Genomic DNA, 20,704 nt, shown 5'->3' on the forward strand with positions numbered 1-20,704 from the left:
GTATCAAAGAAGCAAGGATGAGATTGAACCTCTTCATGGGCTACAAACAGGATCTGTAGTAAAGCACTGCACTTGATAGCGAAGCAAATAACATGAAACATAAAATAAAAGCTTTGTTGTTTCCTATTAAAGAGAGGACAGAGAAGTGTCCTCTTCATGTGTACATTTTATGTGATTTGAAGGCACTGGACTTCCTTCCAGCACTGCCCAGCTGCAGGACCTGTGACAGCAAGCCTGAATTCAAGGTAGCATCAAAAAGATTTTCTTTTTCCTGTGATCAGTAGAAATCCAACATTGCTTTGGAATTTAGTAAAGGCAGAGATAGTGGGGGAAAGAAAGGAGCGGGAATATTGTAGTAGTTCTTAAAAGGCTATGAAACAGCTCCATTGGAGGTGTCTGACATGAGGTTTGGTGAATCTCTTTAGGAAATTAGCTGAAAAGAAATAATTCTATGTTTGACTGCAATAATATCAAGAAGATGAGGGGCATTCCTACATAAAAAGAGAATCTCATTTTTTCTTGCAGTAATAACTCCAAGATGCAATGAAAGGAGAAAAGCTTGACTAAGATCTTATTGTTTTCAAGACCCTATAGAAACTGTTTAATGGAAGCAATTAAAACACTGAATATGAGCATTACATACTGAGAATGAGTAACAAGTGAATATGATGGAGGATATACTTCATTCTGTTTCATATCACTCGATGCTAGAATTTCCACTTAGATATTTATACACAAATAAATAAGGGCAGTGAGAGTACAAAGCAAGTGTAATTTAAATGAGCACACAGTTCACTGCTACGCGGGGCTGCTGTTTAATGCCCAAATCAAGCTTGCTCTGCCTCTGTCGTCTTCTCTATTGTGCTGTGCTTTGACATTCAAGAAGTTTATGGTTTAAAAGCCCCAGGAACAACAAGACTTCCTCAGGAGGCTGCCTGTAACAAGAAACTAAACTAAGCTTTGAGACTATTTGTTTTGAATGAAGCCGTCGAACACGCAGTGTGCTCACTGTAATTTTGCCCTTACCCCCAATATATACTTTTGTCATTCTGCTAGTCCCACTTCTTGCAGCTAAACAAAGTGACCTCATTGCTTTCCACTGTATTTTCTTTTAAACATTGGCTGGGATGATTGAGATTCAGGAATGTGGGAAAATGGATTCCCAAGCCACGTCCATCCCCTTTAATTCTGAGCTGTAATTTTTGGCTTGGCTTGAATCACAGTCATCACATTTCAGTCTGAATCTCTCTGTAAAGTGATCTTTCTTAAACATTTCTTTCACTCATCATGGGATCAGAAACAAAGCCATTCTAGTCTTTCAGCGAAACACTTACAAACGTCTTTTTACAGCGACTCACAAGAGCTGAATTTCCTTTAAAAAATGTTTGAAAAAGAGGAGGTTTTCATTGCCTGATTGTCCTCTTTGTGAATCTTGTCATCTGTATGCCATGAGCTACAGCTATTTTAATCTGTTTTTGTTTGCAATCCATTTGGTGTCCGCCCAAGAAAATGCAGGTGATTCTAATTAACTTACTGCTGAAGATGTGGAAAAATCTCAATTGTGCGACAGAGAATTATACACTTAAAACCTTCCCTCTATTATTTATAACAGCTTATTAATGAAAATGATTACATGAATACATTTACCACCTGATTCATCTTTGTTCACTTTTTAAATCAACAAGGTTTATGCTAAAGGGGAAAAAATGCCTACCAAATACAGACCTCAAGTACACACATCAGCTTGCTGGTTTAAATGGAATGGCAGTTTAAAAGGAAATAACATTGTCTTCATGCAACACAGTATAATATCTGAAATTGCCAAATGTTTGGAAGTAGCTGTTCTCTCTCTGTAACACATTAGTGTTTAATTTTGGGAATGCTTATTTCTGTTTTGTTTACGTGTTTGTTTTCTCTTGTAATACCTCCTTCACCACTCCTATTCCCTTTCATTTGCTGCAGTTACTGCTTCTCACGTACAGGTTAGGAGGTCCACTCTGACCAATCCTTAATTCATCTGAAATAAAATAACATTTCTTTGGGTTTTTCCTGCTTTATCAAGTACAATTTTTTCCATGCTAGCCAAGAGTGATCAAGGGTGATGAGGCACTGGAATGGGTTGCTCAGAGAATCTGTGGATGCCCTGTCCATGGAAATGTCCAAGGACAGGCTGGACATGGCTTGAAGCAACAGGAGAGTGGAAGGTATTCCTGCCCATGGCAAGGGTGGAATGAGATGAGTTTTAAGGTCCCTTCCAATACAAATAATTTTATGATTTTATATTAAAAATCAATGGATGCTACCTGTATTGAGAATTTTCTGCTAGGTACAGCTATTATTCTATTATTCCTTGCCACACTCTGATAGACTAACTTGAATGTGATGACAATATGGATAACGCTGTTTATTTTGGGAAGGATGAAAGCCTGAATAAAGGTTATCATTTTAGGAGAAGCTGACAATGGAAAAACTCATCCACTGTGTGACATGATCAGAACAGCTGGGGATGTAATGTGGAGGGTGGGGGAGAAGAGAGCCAAGGTATTTTGTATGTTCAAGAAATATATACAACATTGCCATTTCTTATATCCCAGCTGTGCCTGTTAACTTCTGGAAACATGTAGAGCTCAGCAATAAAGCATACTTGACTGATATTTACTGCAATGTGCATTATAAGACATTTTCTGTCACACAGTATGTTCTGAAAGAGTTAAGTAACATGAAAAATACAGGCTTGAGATTATATCTGTCATGGATGAAAATACTACATTTATGCCTCATTGTAATCCATTCATTGGTTTATGTACCCCAGCCCTCCAGGGAGTGTCACAACTCCACATGATACTGCTGAGAGCTGTATTTTGCTTTTGGATTTCTGATTTAGCTGAAAGAAGTTTAAAAACACATGTAGCCTGACAACTCCCTATTGGCTATAGAGCTGAGGAGGGTCAAGAGCATAAACCATTGCAGAAAAAGCCAGCTGTGACTTAGGCTCACTGTAAAGATCTGCCTCTTACAGACAGTAGCAGGCAAGAAATTTATGCATTTTGCTAAATCCTCCCACTTTAGTTGAACTGCGCTTCATTTGGGGATCCATCATCACCGACATCATGCCTGTGTTTTTTGAGCAACAGGAAACTGCACTTTTTGGGGGTCCAATGTCCTTTTAGGAGTGTGCAGAACTTCCAGTCAGGTCCACTGACACCACCAGTAGGAACTGTGGTTAATGCTAAGGGACAGCTACAATTCTCCAAACATCCCTTGCTCTCAATGCTGATTTTAAAGAGAATTTAGTGCACAGTAGGGACAAATCTTTTCCCCTCTTTCACAATAGTGAGAGATTAAATTAGACCTCAGCAATGTCACCTCCCCATCCTGAGTAGTGCTGCTTCTTGTTGGACTTCGAACAGTTGGAACTGGAAGATCTTCCAACTGTGGCCAATCAAAACCTTCAACCAAACGGGGTAAGGATTGCATTTTCTAGTCCACAGCACCTTTGCTTGGCAAAGAGATTTTTCATTCAATTTTTCTTTTTTTTAATGGCAATGACTGGGATAGGAAGTTTAAGGTGGAATGGGGATATTTAGGAAGCAAACTGAAAGCCACAGAACTGCTTCTTTCATAACTTTATGGTTTTAGAGGTAGCTGAGGGGTCCAGATAGGCCAAACACTCTTTATAACAGATCCATTACTTCATGAGCTGACACTGTGCTCTGTCCAGCCTCAGATGTCTCAAGGCTATCTTTGTTATCTCCAGGATCTGGTCCTACTCAGCTTTTCATGGACACATCCTTCAGCTCCTGAGCATCACTGGGGAGGGATGCCAAGGCAGAGTTTAACTGTACAGTTCAACAGCAGCTAAAGAAATAACAGTGGGGCACTTGATAGCAGCACTTGCTTTGTTGCATAGCACAGAAGGCTGGGTGTGTGTCCTGCAGTTAGAAATCAAACCTGTCTGGGGACAGGAAACACAGAGGTTCTGAGTTTCTAACAGAGGAATGTGCAGAACCCTGCTCTAAAATCTGAGCTGGGGCTCTAATGTGCAGTTGGTAGTGGTCTTTGTTATTCACATTGTATTGTGGGCATCTATCTTTGTGTTAGCTTTTTATCTTTAAGAGGGAGTAAACATTTAAAAAGTAGATTCTTTAGTCTAAGGCACTCTATCAGACACCTTTGGGTGTTGCAGGAAAACCCAGAGGCTCTCCTGGAAGATAAGTATTCACACAGCTCTCCAACACCAACTCAGTGAATTCTTAGCATTGCATATCTGCCCAACATAAAAATGTGATAACACAAAGGTGTGTGTGCATGGGCACACAGAGATAACTTCTACTTTAACAGACTCTTTCTCAGCGTACTCTGCTCACATTTCAAGACCCAATAATAGTGAAAACCATGGGATTCCACTGAATGCCCTGCCACCTTCTTTAGTGTGATAAATCTCTGTCTAAGAAGTGAGTAAAACTTCCTTGGTTTTGCGAAATTCATATTTAGTGTTATGAAACAGTGACATTAAGCAGTACTACGGGAAACAACAGAGACATTAATTTTAATATGACACAAACCTATTGTTCTTACATATTTTTCCACTTTAGTTTGCCATCTTAGCTGCAAGACTCTGCAGCTATATATGTAGATTATTTTTCCTGTCATTTCCACTGTGTTTTCTGTTCCCAAACAGGTTCAAGTAGCTTAAAAACTTTTTTTCCCTCCATTTAATTTGGGAAAAATCTAATCACCAAAACAACACGCAGCAAAAGAAGTAGTCAAGGTGTCTGCAGAAAAAAAAATTCTGAATTGGATTACAAATAGTGATAAGTACCAAAACTTAAGAGACTGGTGCATCCCTCATTACTCTGGCAGAAGCAGCTTCATAGTTTCCATGCCATGGTTTGACACGCATTCCAGGATAGTTAACACCAAAATAGCACAAAACTTGTAATGAATTGCTCAGGGACTCCTCAAAAAAGGTTTTTTAAGTATAGTCTGAAAAAGAACTAATTGCTTTCTGCTTTGAAATATGCAGATTAAAAAAAAAAAACCTCAATGAAATACAAATTATATACCTAAAACATAGCTGATATGTGCAAGAAATACATAAAAATACTGACTTCTGATAAGAAAACAACCCTAGTTGCTGGCAATAAAATGCACTGGATATCTGTTAGCTGAATTTTGGGTGAAGTAAATGCATAAATATGAATACCATTTGATATTTTCATGGAAGATAATTATTTTGTAATTTAAAGCTGCAGGAAGAAATTTGATTTGAATCGTTGTCTTTGTGTCTTAAAGCTGACTGTGGCATGGAATGATGTAAGGAAGGTAGAAATCCAATCTCATCCCTTTTACTAGGGCTCACATAGGCCCTCTGGTATTTCTGAAGGCTTGGAAAGATGAAGTTGGCATAAAGTGCTTTCCATATCTAATTTCCTTCTTTGGTGAAAATTCCAGTAATTATTAATGACATTTACTCTACAGACATCCAAGGCAGTTGTAGGGTTTCTAACAGAAACCTCTTGCTCTAAGCGGTGGCCTTTGTGTTTTTAATGTAGGGCATATCAGAACACAGAAATGCAACTGAGACAGAGATAATAAAAGGCACCATTGTGAACCCTTTATAGTGTGCAAATTCAGATATTTTTCAGGCATCCACATCATGAGAGTTTGGAAAGTATTAAAAAATATCATGTCTTTGCAGTCACCGCTGTAAGGACAGTCCTGCCGGTCACAGATCAGGGCATTAAATAAAATGTTTTGTAGCTGCTCTGGTTTAGTGTCAAAGTAGGAAAACCTGCCTGCATAAATAACACCCTTCCAGAACCTTCCACCTCTTTGTTTGGATTCAAGTCTGGCTTGCAATTTGTTTGGGCTGGAGAATTTGAATGGTTTTGTTTTCAGTGGTTAGAGGAGATGCTCTGCTGCTCCAAAGTCAAGTTTACAGTCTAAGTGAAAGCAATTTCCAATAGCAGAGGATGTATCTTATCTTTCTACTAAGGTTTATTAAAAATATGTAGCACCTGATAATTTAACACCGAATGAGTGGCTGCTAAATTTCCCCCTCTCTTTGTCCCTCTGTCTCACACACACAAACACAGGAATGCTTCTCGCCTGCCAAGCTATGTGCCAAGATTTTGTTCACTTTAATCTCAATCATATGAGTTAGAGAACCATGAAACAAAGTTCCTACCAAGTATGCTGACAGATTTTTAGTTCTCGTGGCTCCACAGGGCATCACTACAAGCACATGAAGGAACTTTTCTTATTAAAGGTTTCTGAGCTGATCCGTTTTTCCATTTAAGTCAACATGAGCAGTATCACCATGAGGAACTCAACACTTGCTAACTGATACCATGCACTCATCAAAATTATTTCATTTCTAAGTAAACAAAAGGCTGTGGTACCTCCAGCAGCATTGTGTGGTTACTGCTGGCACGGGGAAGGCATTTGGTGGCAGCTACTTTGGTGTGTTATGTCACATAACACCATGGCAGCTCAGGACTGACAAATCAAAGCATATGGTTTCAAATATTGGGGGCAATTTTTCCTGGGGAGGTGAAGAAAAGAGGCATGGAACAACCTTTTTCTGCCTTTTGGGGACTTTCTTGTCTTCTGAGTGAAGATATTTCAGAGGTATCACCTTACCCTTGGTTTGGAGGAGTCCTTGGTGATTTTAAGAGCCACAGTATCACCTGTTAATGGCCCATAATCTTGGCGATAAAACAAGTTCCTGTCCTTTGTTTTTAAGTCTTGAACTAAAATCTCGGTATTTATATTTTTTTTTCAAATAGATAGAGCTTAAAGCCCTGAAACAACAAAACTCTGACCCATTTCCTTAACTGTAAGGCACAACTATTGACCACAGAATAGATCTATTCAGGTCCCTCAAGAGAAATCTCCATCTGTCTTGGTGGACAGGCTTATATTAATAAAGCAGGAATTATAGGAAGAAATAACCTATACCCATTTCAAAGCAGAATAAGCATGAGAAAGCATTTTCTGACTGCAATATCTGTTTCCCAAAAATTTCAGTTATTTGAAAGGCATCACCTCCAACACCACAAAAGGTGCATGAAGGAACCACAAGGAGAGAGCTGGAGGATCCAAGAAGTCTGTTGTGTTATGAAACAAAATGCTCACATTTTGCTCTCACTTACATCTATGCCATTTCTCCCAACCCATTGTTTGAGTGAGGACAAAAGAAGTTGGTTTGCTATAAAATTACATCCATGATCTGTGTGGATCCTGATCATAATGCAACAATCTTGCTGAGCCAACAGACGACTGGAGATCTTTGAAAAACTTGTTAGTTCCTTGGGGGTTATCATGCAGTAGCTAATTTAGGGACAATTCTGTTACTAGATTGCTAATAATATCAGTTTCATAATTTCGGGGGAGTAAAACAAGCTGGAGAAATCTTCTCTTAAAGAAGTGAAAGCCTTCACATAAAGCCTCCTTTTTAATCTGTCCTCCCCCTTTGCCCTCTGCCTTCCTTCTGAAGCTCTCTGTTGGTACAATTTCTCTCACTTAGGTATCAATCCCATTAGACTGTGGTATTATATGATTAAAACATTGATGTAACACAAGCTGCTACAGCAAATAATTGAAGTAATAAAATACAACTGCAGTTATTTGCTCTCTTGAATTGCAGGCAGGAAAAAAAAAAGGAGACAGATTTTTTTTTTTAAACTGACCCCACAGTGCGGCCTATGGACTGTAAAACTTCTTTTTTAGTGTGTTTTCTTTTATTGCTGTAAAACTTTTTTGAAAAAATCATAGTGTAGTTGTAGTAGCTTTTTTTTCCCCCCATAGGAAAAGTGATTAGTTTGCATTGTGGAATTATGTTTTCATACTATTTTAAAAAAAACACAACTTTCTACTTAAGGAGAGAAATATTGAAAGGATCTGAAATTACACCTCTTTTCCTTTTAAAGGAACTTAATGGACTTAACTTCTATTTTTGTGTGTGTTTGTGTGTGAGTGAACATCTCTTCTAGGCCAAGATTCATTTTGTCAAGTGTTAGCCCAAAGTGTTCTATTAATGGCTGAACTGCAAAGTCTGACTAAATGGGGTTTGCAGTGGAAATCCTGCCAACTCCTAGTCTGTGATGGCATGTGTACTGTACCAGGGCATGGTGCCTCGCAGCCTCAGCTTATTCAGCGGGAAAAGAGAGGAGTTTTGTGCCTCTCTTTTTACCTTTTTCAAGGCTGGGAGGTGAATACCCTCATGTGTCAGCTTCCCTGAATCTGCCTTTGACCAGGGGGTGAGTCAGGACCTTCATTCCCTCTTTGGCACAGAGCAAGCAACACACACACACAGTCAGCTGGCTTTAAATTTCTCTGGACTTTTTTGTTTCAGTGCATGCAAGTGTCAACTCCTTGATTTACAAAGTGTATTAACATTATTTTAATATCTAGAAAACGCTGTTTGATTCTGTTTTATTTTGTAGGTTAAGTGGTTTGTTTTATTTATTATGCCCATCGAACAGGATTTTATGGAAAATTCGGAAGACAAAATGCCCTGTTTCCTTCTGCATGTTCACAAATAGATATATTATACAATGCTAGAAAAAGGCAAAAGGCCAAACTCATCTCTGGTGTAATTCCAGTAAAAGCAATAAAATTACACAAGGCATGAATTTGGCCCAGGCATTGTAAATGTTACTCTGGTGAACACTGAGTGTCTGCTTGTTGTTACTGGCACGGCTTAAAATACAAATCCCCCCTTTTTTTTCATAGAAATGGATACATTCCTCTGGAACAGATTAATCAATGAACCAGGTATCAGGTCACTATGACAAAGACAACAACTTGTTCAAATACCCGCCTGTTTTATGGCTTTTTTCCTCTTCTAACCAACTTAGAGTCTCTTCTTTCAAATTTTTAAATAATTATATATTTATTCTCTTTTGTGCCTTGTCATTACAAGGCTTTTATTCATTTTTTCATTTTTTTCTTTTTTGTCTGTTGTCTCCTTTTCTCTAATTTGTCTTGTATGCCCTTCCGTGATGTTTCCTGTTGACACTTCTCGATATTTTTTTCTAACTCAGAATGTGGCTTTCTAGCAGACACAGAGGCCCCAGAGTGAATACCCTTCAGAGCCAACTCTGACTTGGACCTTGCACAACACTATTAACTGGCTCTTACTCTAAGAAAGGTGGCTGTAGCGGGATTGCCTGAGCCTGAAGACAGAAATGGCTGAGGAAATCTTGCCAATATGTTTGCGCTAAATTCGACCGCCCTTAACTTCTACTCAAAAGAAGAGTTTATTAAAAAACCCAAAAATTAAAAAAATAAAAAAAAAAAAAAAGCACCAGACATTTTAAATCACAAACTTGCAAGGGCTTTTCTCAGAACTTTGTTGTTTTATATTGCATTCATCTGTATGTTTGAGTTTATGCTCGTTGGCCACTTTAAAGTAAACATAGTTCAATGCCCTCAGAAACAGATTTCTTCTGCACACAGGAATTCCCTGGAAAAAGGCTTTATCTGCTGAACTGCTGGATATTTTGTGTGCATGCAATTTTTTTTTCCTATCAGTTTGTTTTGTTTCCCCTTTTATTTTTTTTTCTCTTTTCTTTTACATTCAGTGCATATAAAAGTTGGGAGCAGAAGCCTGCTTGGAATAAGACAGAATCATAAAAGGAATCTCATCACAAGCTAAACAGTACAAATTGCACATTCTTCATGGAAGTATTAGCTTTTAGTGCGTGCCTGGATCCAAGCATAATAGATTATCCCAAAGTGGGAAAGAATGAACAGTACAAAATTAGCAGAACTGGGGGCTCAGATCAGTTGGCGGAGCAACATGATCTCTGTCCTTTCAGGGTACTGAATCCTAAAGCCACTGGAAACAGAATGTAAAATTATATCAGAGTAAGCAAGGAAGCATGTGTAGGCCTGGGAGAATCAAACAAGAGATTGGAAAATACATTTCCAGAGGAGAATAAGTACTGAAAAGCAGTGAATGAACTTGTAGGAAGCAAACTGCTATTCATGAAGAATTTCTTGCTCTGAGGATAGAAAGATACGAGAGTGAAAAAACACAGAATACATTTCAGTGGTTGTTCAGGGGCCAAGTGCTGTTGGAGAATAATCCTGCACTCAGACAGAAATATAAAATGGGACAGGATAGGTCAGTCTCCTGAGGTTTCCCTTCTCAGGGAAGCCTTGCCAGAACAAATCCTTTATGCCACTGGCTGATGGGTTTGGTCTAACCGTGCTGGGGAGTGCCCCAGGAGCACTGTGCATTTACTGGGAGCCCAAGATGGTGCTGAGCACACCCTGGCAGAACTACCCTGTACTTTCCTACTGCCTCCCTCAGGTCCTCAGGGATGGCAATCAACTATTTTTGAGTACCAAATAAAATTTAAAATTTTGCTTAAGCTAAATAAATCCCGAGGAACATGCTGTTGAGCTCAAACCTGATAATGGGAATTATAATACACATAGAGGAGGAGCTAGGTGGTGGGATCGTAATAATGGTGGAGTTTCAATCATTCCCCATCCCTGGAGTGATCTAAAAGCTGTGTAGATGTGGCATTGGGGACATGGTTCAATGGTGGCCATGCCAGTTCTGGGGGAATAGTTGGACTCAATGACCTTAGAGGGCTTTTCCTACCTAAGCAGTTCTGTAAATTTCTAGGGGTTTTATACAATGGCTGTGAATCCATCCCTTGGCTGCAGAAGCTTTGTGTGTTCGGCCATCCTCACTCACTTATAATCCACTCACCCCACCATACCAAAGCCAACAATCCCAGCATGGGAATCCTCAGCTTTAGGAGGTGTTGGGGATTTTTTTCTTTTCTTTAAAAATTCTTCTGCAGTGCTTTCTTCCATTAGAAAATGAGATATCATTGGACTCTTTTAAAAACTCATTTTTTTCCTAGCAACATAAATATATTCGCAATACTTTATATTTTTTAAAACTCATTTCCTCTTTGCTTAACTCCTTGAGATAAGTGAACTCTCCTCTGTGTAAACATTCTACCAGAATACTGACTACCTTTTAAGCATTATATGATTTAGAAGGTAATGAAATATCACTTTCTTTTTTTTTTTTTTTTTTATAAATAGGTTCTAAAGTGCTTTTAGCTGCACTTTAGCTTTTAGATTAACAGATAAAACTGATGAAAGAGACACAACCTTCTGTCACAGGGCAGCTTGGCATTTGGGAGGTGAGGTAGTTTAAAATACTGTTTTTATCTTCATTTCTCTCCATTGGGATGACTGTATTTCTTTACTACATCCCATAAGCTACTTTATCTTTGCCCATAAAGTAATTTTCTCCCTTAAACCCTGAATATTCTGCATCATGAGACTGTGTGTCTGCATGTCTGCAACGATCCTGTGCATAATCAAGCACAGCTATGGACATTAAGCTAATTAAAGCCAAAATGAGTATCAGTTTTAGGCACTTTGGGGTGTCAGACCTTGGAGCCTGTGAAAAATCTGAATTTTGGAGAGCAAGAAGTTAAATTTTTTTTCAAAACCATGCCTTCTTAAAATTGCACTTCCAGCTTTTAAGTGCCCAATGGTGCCCTCTGAAGTCTCACTGGTGCTACCCCAGATCGCCCCCCAAGCCAAGAGCCCCACACTCAGAGGGGTTTTTGTCACTGCTCTTATTTAACATGATTTGTTCCCTGCGTCTCAGTGCAATGAAACCCAGTAAATAATACACTGGACACACAGAGAAGATAACAAAAGGAAATAGTTAAGGTACTATAATAATTTTAGCCATTCTTTTTTCAGGTCACTATAATCTGCCCAAAGATAACTAATTGTTCAAAGTAAACATTCCACTCCGACCACAAAAGGAATCCATTACACAAACATATAATTCACAGTCATTTTTAGTGGGTTGTAAACAGTTTGGAATGAGCATAAAATGGGACAAAAATCAAAGTGAGCATTTAGAAATGAAAAAGTGTTTGCTACAAAAGGTCAGTCCCTTTACTTGGCAAACTATGTAGAAAAGCCTGGGAAAATGTTGAACACACAAGCAGTAAGGGAATTTTAAAGCCAACAACCTCCCTGTTTCTTTAAACAGACATCGGAACCTATAACTGGATCCTGTCAAACAAACGACTGCAAAAAAACATAACAGCTGCTAAGAAGTAAAGTTGAAAGATAAAGTTTTCTAAGCTAAGAACCTTCTCAGAAGTGGACTAAAGGTCTTTCTTAAATCTTTAAGCAAGGTTATGGATCCCAGGGTGGCTTTTAGGCATTGAATCAAATATGTAATTTTGTGTATCATTCCTGTCAGAGCATCCTGTGCTCCAAGAAAAGCAACAGAAAACAATATCTGCAACGTCCAGCTCAGCATGGAAACAGTACCTGTAATCACCAGCTTTGCTGCCTGCAGTGTCGTTTTTCAAGTCATTTAGGCTGATTTGAGAACTCTAACTTGGATTTGGGAATGGAGGGAGAAAATGAAGGATGTTTCAAAAGAGAGATGAAAGTTAAATTACATTTCTCTGGAGCATTAGGACTGCATTTCTTTACAAAACCCAAGCCACACTGGATACCCTGGGTAGGTTTAGGATACAGACTGCTAGGGGTGTTCATTTTCTCTGTCATTAGACACACAGACAAATGATCTTCCCTGGAAAAGAGTTTAGTATCAGACTGTTTTCACACGACAAAACACTACTATGAGAAGTATTGGATGGCATGTTGTTGAGGTACAACACAGACTGATATTTTTATTTTTTTTGTAATGCGTTCTACTCATGCCTTTCACATATTTTTTAAAAAAGAAAATGCAAAAAAAAAAAAAAAAAAAAGCCAGGACTTCTAAAGGGTCGTGGATAACAAAATAAATAGGCGACTCCAGAAATGGCTGGAAATGATATCTGGCCTAGAAACACCAAAAAAGTCTTGCAATGGGGTCCACCCTTGGCAGAAGTGAGCAATGTGTGAGTTACAGTGCTCTGGGAAGATTGTCCCAGGCTCTCCTCCCTGCACTGCTCAGCTCAGGGCTGGTGCTACCTGTCAGACACTTCCCAGGGAGAAGAAGGAAGCAGATTGAAGAACAGATTGAAAAACAGGAGTACAGATTGAAAAGGCCAGGTCAACAGATAGCCCCAGAAAAGCCTGAGGTCCATCCAAGGTAGGTGTGGATGGAAAAGTAAAAGAAGAAACAGAAAAAAACCCACAGAATGTGCTGTTCCATCAAAAACTTTACCCTGAAGTCCCTGAGAAGACAGAAAATGAAGAAATGCTGGAGATATTTGAGTAGTCCCTGTATTCCTTCAATCTGATTGCTGCATGGTGTAGAATTATTCTCTTATCCTCACCAGGTCACACCACAGACATGGGAGGTTTTTCTATTTAGGATATTACATGAAATACTAAGGATACAATACATTTTCCCAAGATAGTTTTGACTTTAGAGACAGAGGTCTGGATAGCTCAATAATCAGGACTAGGAGTTCATCAAAAATTATGAATGAATAATTCATTAATTATTATAAGTAATTCATAAGTACAGGAAGAATGAAGAGAAAAACTGAGCTTCCTTAAAAAAAATTAAATGTGACAATTTCCTTGCAAGTATCCAAGAATGGGCACATTTTTATTGCCTCTCTTTATTAAATTCCACTACCAGCCCTGCAAGATGGCTGAGAAAATGGAGAAAGACCTTCTGCTTCACAGTTCCACTTCAATAACTAAAAATACAAAAAGAGGCTGAAAAAGTGGAATTCATTCCATTTTTATCACACTCACAAGTGAATCCTTGCTTGATAGATAAATATGCATTATGGTGTGAGATTTTTTCAGATCAGATCTTAGCACCCCTGTTCTGAAATGGTAAAGAAGCAAACTAGGGGACAAATGACCAAACTGACTTAAGTTAGAGCAGAATACATTCAGAATGAACAACCTTTTGATATTCATTTTAAAACAGCATAACTAAACAGGAAATCTTGCCAATGGTTAATGACAACCTGTACATTTTTAATCTGTGGGAGAATATTGCTAGATTTGGCTATTGTGTGTAACCTCGTCTACACAGGAAAATGTATTAATTAATATCATTTATTCAGATCACTGCTAGACTTGCTGTGCACAGTGATTTTGCTTTAAAATTCAGAAAAGCAACTAGAAAACCAGTAGGTGAATAAAAACTAAATCCATGAGCTGATAGCTAAGAACAACAATCCAGTGGAGCACGAATGGTTTGAAAGTAACATTTAGGGATGGTCTCCTAAGGTCTTTTTCCCTAATAATGCTTTATCTGAAGCGAAGCACGCACGTAACATTTTTGGTACAGTTACAGTATGTGGATGATATAGTCTCTAAATAGGAAAAGAAAGCTTTTCTACCACAGCCAATATGCCAGCTGTACCGAGTATCTAGGCCATCTTACTAAGACTATGAAAGTAAACATACAGTTTTCATTAAATGTGCCTTTCCCATAATTGGTACATAAGTATTTCCCATGACTCTGCAGTTGAGTGTCTTGGCTGGAGGCATATCTGGCCATTAAGAGGAGGGTTTCAGATCTGTTGAGTCTCAGCCATGCCGGGAGACTTGGCACCTCCACACACTGCTTCCTAATACCAACCCCGGCACAAAATGTCATCAGAAGCTTGCATAAACATTGGACTTAGCTTCACATAAATTACTGCTGTCCTGAGATAGTTTATGCCAGAACTCAGTAAAAACAACACTTTGAGTAAATAGAATGTGAGTAAATGGAAGCATCTTAATCCAAGAAAACGATAATAGGAAAAAAAAAAACCCTGCATATCAAATATAAACTCATAAATATAGTGATAACATGAAATTTTTATCTCATGCCATGTGATTAGCTTTTATTTACATGTTAGGCTAACCAAAAGGGGTAAGCTTCTCTAAGTTACAGCAAGTTTAAAGAAAACACAAGAACTATAGCGCAGTACTCAGAAGGATGACCGCCTTTGAAGGAACAGTGATACATCTAGTTTCTAATATGAACTTTTTTTGGATAATCTCACCCACAGTAAACATCTAATTACGTTACTTGAATTTTTCTATTACAGTTCAGCAGTGCAGAGACCTCTGGCCTCACTTCTGCTTGGAGGAGTGAGTGGTCAGATAGTCCAAAACATCTATGAAATATCCAGCACATTCTTGAGGGAGCTTGTGCTGAGGTTGTAACCAAGCAGTTTGTTAGACATGTTCTGCATGGAGTGGCATTTTTGCAATCTAATCTCTGCCTTTCCTTTTCATGTTCTGAATTTCACCTCACAATTCCTCCTCTATTAATAGGCACTTCACACATTTTTCCCCTTTTTTTATCCAGCCTCCAGCCTTCCTCCACAAAAACCCAATGCTACTATCTCCCCCTGCTGAACGATCTCCAGTTTGTTTCAGTCTCTGACTTCCTGCCAATCATTCTGGGAATAATAATATCCCAGTGCTCTCTTTGCTGTATAATTAAAGCATGAATTTCCCTGAGTTTGAAACTCCAGGGTAGTTTTATTGCACCTTTCACTATAAAACCAGGTAACAATGGCAGAATTAAAATAGCTTTTGCCTTTGTGGGTAACGCTCTAAGTATCTTTTTATTTTTCATGGATTCTCTTGTTCTGAGACTCCAGTATGTGGCAGTGACAATGGGTTCACCCAGCCTTATTCTGAAAATAAATTTTCTATCTTTTGCAAGATATATGTTTCCCCAGATCCCTGGAACAAGTTGTAAACTTGTAACAGATGGTGATGAAGCCTCACATTTTTATACAATACATTTTAAGATTCTGCATCTACCGCATGCACCTTCCAAAGAAAATGACCTTCAGTGAGAGAAGATGCACACTGCAGAAAGGAAGGCAGGCAACGGTGTTAAGTACATCCTTTTTACACTATGAAAATCCTTCTTATTAATCAAAACTTTTAATGAGCATGGATACTCATTTCAGTATTTTTGCAATATCATGGTTTTTAAAATAACTGTAAAAATTAGACACCTGCACTCATTAAGAAAAAAAAATATGGCCATGCTAGAATAACATTTATTTTGGTTAAATACAATTCAAGACTTAGGGAAAAGTATTGGCCTTACATTCACCAGGGACTTTAGAATGAAATTACTGACACTTTATTGATGGCTAACATTTGCTTACCCAGAGAAAGACTAAACCAACAACATGTCAAAGAAAAATACGGAATAAGCAGCATGAATGAGTTCTATTAATGTCTTATCATATAAAGAAAATGAAGATACACAGAATGTGATATAGTTCCATTCATAACTACATTATAGAGTGTACTGTCTGCCTACCCTGGCAATCCAAGCAGAGTTACAAGGTTAAAGTTTTTATTACTGTTAGAGAAAAAAAAAGTATCAAATAATAAGGTACTCACCTCTTTTTTCAACAGCTTCTATGCAGAGTCTTACAAACTGGGGAACTGTAGATTTCTCATGCTCACAAACCGAGTGCAAATGGGAGCCAAAAATTTGATCTACATTTGGAAGACAAGAGGAAAATACATTAAGGCATATTATTATTGGTGGGATTTTTCTCTCTTCTCAGCTTGCCTATTAATTTAAAACTCAGATATTGAAGATGCATAGACAAAACCGGAACCAAATCCTTTTTGAGTCCTAGTGGTCATTAGCTTTTGCCCCAGAACCAAATCCCTCCACATCTGCTGCTCATAGTGCTTGATGCTTCCCTCTGGATTCAATTTCAATTGCCACTTGCACCTTAATTTTGACTTTTCTAAGGCTTGGAGGTCTCCAGAGTTTGGCTGGACCTGCCAGAAAAAATGTGCAGGCAGTTCCAGAGCTACAGCTCCCTAAGTCTTTGAATACAAATTTCTACATGACGCACTTGGTCCAACCAACTCATCTGGTTGGGTGACCTGTCCCTTCCATGCATTTGGAAGTTTCACTCTTTCATGGAGCATTGTATGAGGGCAAGGACTTCATTACTTTGCATCATCAGGACTCAGCACAATTTCACCTCAACTTCACAAAGTCTTTTTCTTTACTGATCAAATCGCCTGTTCAGAAAAACAGAAGATACTAGATGTCTTTTGATGAGGATTTCATCTTACACCATGTTTAACTAATGATTAGTCTCACTTCCTTCAGGAGCAATCCTTTAACTAGATAATGCCAACTTTTAGTTTTTGTGATTTCAAAGTTTTGATCAACTTTGACTGTTGATCTTGAAACATATTTGTATTAGCAGGTTCAACCCGTCAGATTACTAATTAGCTTCCTCCACCTCATTTCCACTCCGTGTGTTTGAGAGATTATGAAAAGAGCAATCAGTAACAGGGATGTTGTCAGCTAAAATCAGAATGAATCAAACAGATGAGAGGAACTATTCAATAGGAGCCAGTTAAATGCTGAAACAATAGGAGTGTACTGTCATCATTTATCCGAAGAGACAGTCTCCATATAGCATTTCAACAGAGCATTATGGTTTGTAAATATGGTGTGGAGGCTTTGAAAATTATTATATAGATAGCTGAAAGGTGATAGCACCAGTCTGGACTTTGCACTGAAAACCCAGCAGCTCCCATGGAATTGGATGTTTCCTCCACAGTCAGTGCCACCATACTGGACCATAACCAACTGGAGTTCTTTTTGCTCTAAAACCAACTTATCCTCACTAACAGGCAAAACCCCATTTTTTTAAAAAGATCTGTGCTGCAATAAGCTTCATTTTCATTAATCACCACTATTTCATACTCAGCTCAGATTTCAAGAGTGACTCGATTGCCTTTTCTTTCCTGCCACCCAGAGCAGGGAACACAGTGACAGAACCAGGGTGTGGGGCAGGGGTCCCTCTGGACTCCTTGAGATGCACCAGGGCAGGTTATACCAGCACCTCCCAAAGTGTGTGATCTGCATTCTGGGAGAGTACATCAGAGCTTGAATTGAAGTTAGCTGGAGTTTGGGCTGCAGAAGAGATGGAGGACTGGGTTCACAGCACTGCTCTGAGGAAGGTTGTGTGCATGTGTGGCGTTAAGCATTAGCGAACAGTCTGTTACATGTTTTGGGGTTATGTTTCTGACAAAGCACAGTCTGGTTACATTTTCTTCATAAAACATTTATAGCTGCCTTCCGTGGTAATTATACATACAGAGATTTATGATTAAAATGTACTAGCACTTCCCCTTTTGACATCTTAATTGTTTTTTAAAATTTTAGCAAAGACCTGTCAAATTCTTTGCATAATATGGAATGGTCTCCAATGTAAATTATGTTAAAAAATAAGTAAAAACATGTCTTATTTGGTGGACAAAGACACTTGTAAACAATTTCAGAAGCAAAACAGGCAAAGAACTGTACTGTGTTTAGATGGCAACACACGAAGAACTGAAATGAAACTAGTGTGTTGCTGTTCAGCAGTTTCTCTTCTGTGTTATAACCACTTTATAATCAACTTCTAGGATTATTTCACAGTTACTCTTTCAATCTCCAACATGAACACAAAGTATTTGGTATTCCTTTTTGGAATTTGGGAGGAAATTTGAACAGGCTGAAAAGAGTCTTACAATTCTCACCTAGTCCGTTACTTCATTTCTTGGTTCAGACTCTATATATTCATCAAAATATTTAACCTAATTTTTTATACCTTTCACTGCATGGATATAGTCACATTGTGTAACCTGCAGTTAAGTTTTAAATCCCCTCCTCTTTAGAACACAGACACTCAGGATTTTTATCTTGGATGGAAGGGCAGCAAAATAGCATTAATGCTTCCTGGGCATCAAAAATGACTATGGTAAAACAACAGCACACAACTGCTTTGGAGGGTTTTTTCCCCCTTCTAGAAATTCATGAGTATTTACAAGTGCATGATCCCATGAGTCATCCAAATAATCTCAATTCTGAGTACTCCTGGACCACAAATTCCGTGACTCTCTCTAATCAATTGATTTTTTGCTGGATCTGTTCCTGCACATAAACATGGGAATGGCAGCAGTTCTACTGCCATATTTACACTTGTGGAGGTCGCAGGGATACTTGAGGAAAACTCAGCAAGGATTTGTTTTTGTGCACTATTTCAAAACACAAAGAATGGTGGGTTGTTCACTTTTTTAGGCAAGATTTGTATGTAACTAAAATTAAAATATTATTTTCTTATTCTAGGTGTAGAGGTATACATATTTTAAAACTAGTCTAAGGGAGGGCTCTCCAGAACAATTTTTTCAAAAAAAAATAAAAGAACTGCTCCCAAAGGGATAAGGAAAGCAAAACCCCCTTTGTTTGATTTATTTGTGATAAGGTCCTCCAAAACTTCATCTTTTATGACTTGAAAAAAAGAGATGTACACAACACTCCTAACCTCCTGTTATGACAGTTTATGTTTCCTATCCAGCTTATTTAACTCAAATGCCTGGGAAATAGACACAATTACCACCTTATGGAATGCTACTTAACTTTAAATGCTCCCCTCTGAATAGAAATCCACTTTATCTTCTCAGAGTTATTCCAGTTTCTCAGGAATAATTTCCTCTATAGGCTCCTGAAATGCTCTTGTTTCATCATTTAAAAATTTAAACTAACAATTGTTCAGAAATATCTTTTATTAGAACAAAGGCAATTCCCATGCAGTGGATTCTGTTCACAAGCGCTCGTACAAAGGAGCTGCATACTATGCCCATATACAGCTTTAATCATTCACTCTTTCAGCTGTTATCAATTTAAAACCAATGAAACTCCCACACTGAGTCCATTTGAGCAGTCAATTTTAATATCTTGGGGCATCTGTAGTTATTCTGAATTGGCTGCAAAAGCAGAACTAACAAGTTAAGCTCTAACCATAAGTCTACATCAGGCTGGTAAACCATACATCAAACACCGACAGTTAGTCAATACTGTAGTATGAAAAACCAACAAGCATTTTTAAGAAGAGCAATATATTCATAATATGTTTGGTGGTATGGTTTACATTACACATCCCTGCTATCTGCACGTTAAGAATCCTGCTGGAGATGGTGGGGTGTGTGACAGCTTCACACAGGGATATAAAACCAGACACCAGAAGAGAAGGGAATGGACGTTCACAAGTTGTATAATATAAAATGATGATTATGGCTGCAATGAATTGCTCGTTCTGGGGAGCTTCAAGTTTTCCCTGAGCTTGACAGGGCTACTTTTTTTTTTTTCTTTTGAGTAGCTCTTTCCAGCTGCAGCAAAGCCACTAACCCTGGGCTGCAGAAATCTCGACTATGGGAGACAATTCTTCTGGAAAAGAAACAATTAAAACAAAATCACTAAAGCCACATCCTCACTGAGAATGTCATTGTTTAACTGTTTTGGGTGTACATGGATGAGATGTGGCCACACTTGGAAGGAACTCATTCTTCAGTGTTTTTTATTAAAAAAACAGGGAAGGGCATGTCCAATACTTGCAGTCTCAGGAAGAAGCTTAAATTCTGGCATGAGAGGAGATGGTATAATGGTACAATGCCCAAGTTTTTAGAAATGTGAATTATATCTATGTAATCCTGTGCCTTTCAGGAACAGATTTAACTGTGCAAAATCTGGATTTGAGCTGCTGGACTAACAGAGCTTTGTACCAACATCCAAATAGTTTGTTTTCTTTGTATCTGCTTGAATGTCGGAAGAGGGAAGGAGAATGAAAAGAGAAAATCAGAGATGAATGTACAAGGAGAGGGATAGGACAGTAGGCACCAGAGCTGTGAACTTTTGCAGAGGGAAGTCATGCATTTGGAGCCATATTCTTAAAGGTGA

The 20,704-nt window shown here is 38.4% G+C and overlaps 1 protein-coding gene across 1 annotated transcript in view; it reads right to left on the minus strand.

The window, feature by feature from the left end:
* The window catches only part of ARHGAP15 (Rho GTPase activating protein 15), a 319,884-nt gene that overhangs the window by 107,813 nt on the left and 191,367 nt on the right, over positions 1-20,704 (minus strand). The window contains exon 10 of the mRNA XM_031056956.1: positions 16,351-16,449. Within this exon, the coding sequence (XP_030912816.1) occupies positions 16,351-16,449 (99 nt within the window). The remainder of the gene's footprint in view (positions 1-16,350; positions 16,450-20,704) is intronic.

The sequence above is a fragment of the Geospiza fortis genome, unplaced genomic scaffold (genome assembly GCF_000277835.1).
Source record: "Geospiza fortis unplaced genomic scaffold, GeoFor_1.0 scaffold112, whole genome shotgun sequence".
In the NCBI taxonomy this organism is placed as follows: domain Eukaryota; kingdom Metazoa; phylum Chordata; class Aves; order Passeriformes; family Thraupidae; genus Geospiza; species Geospiza fortis.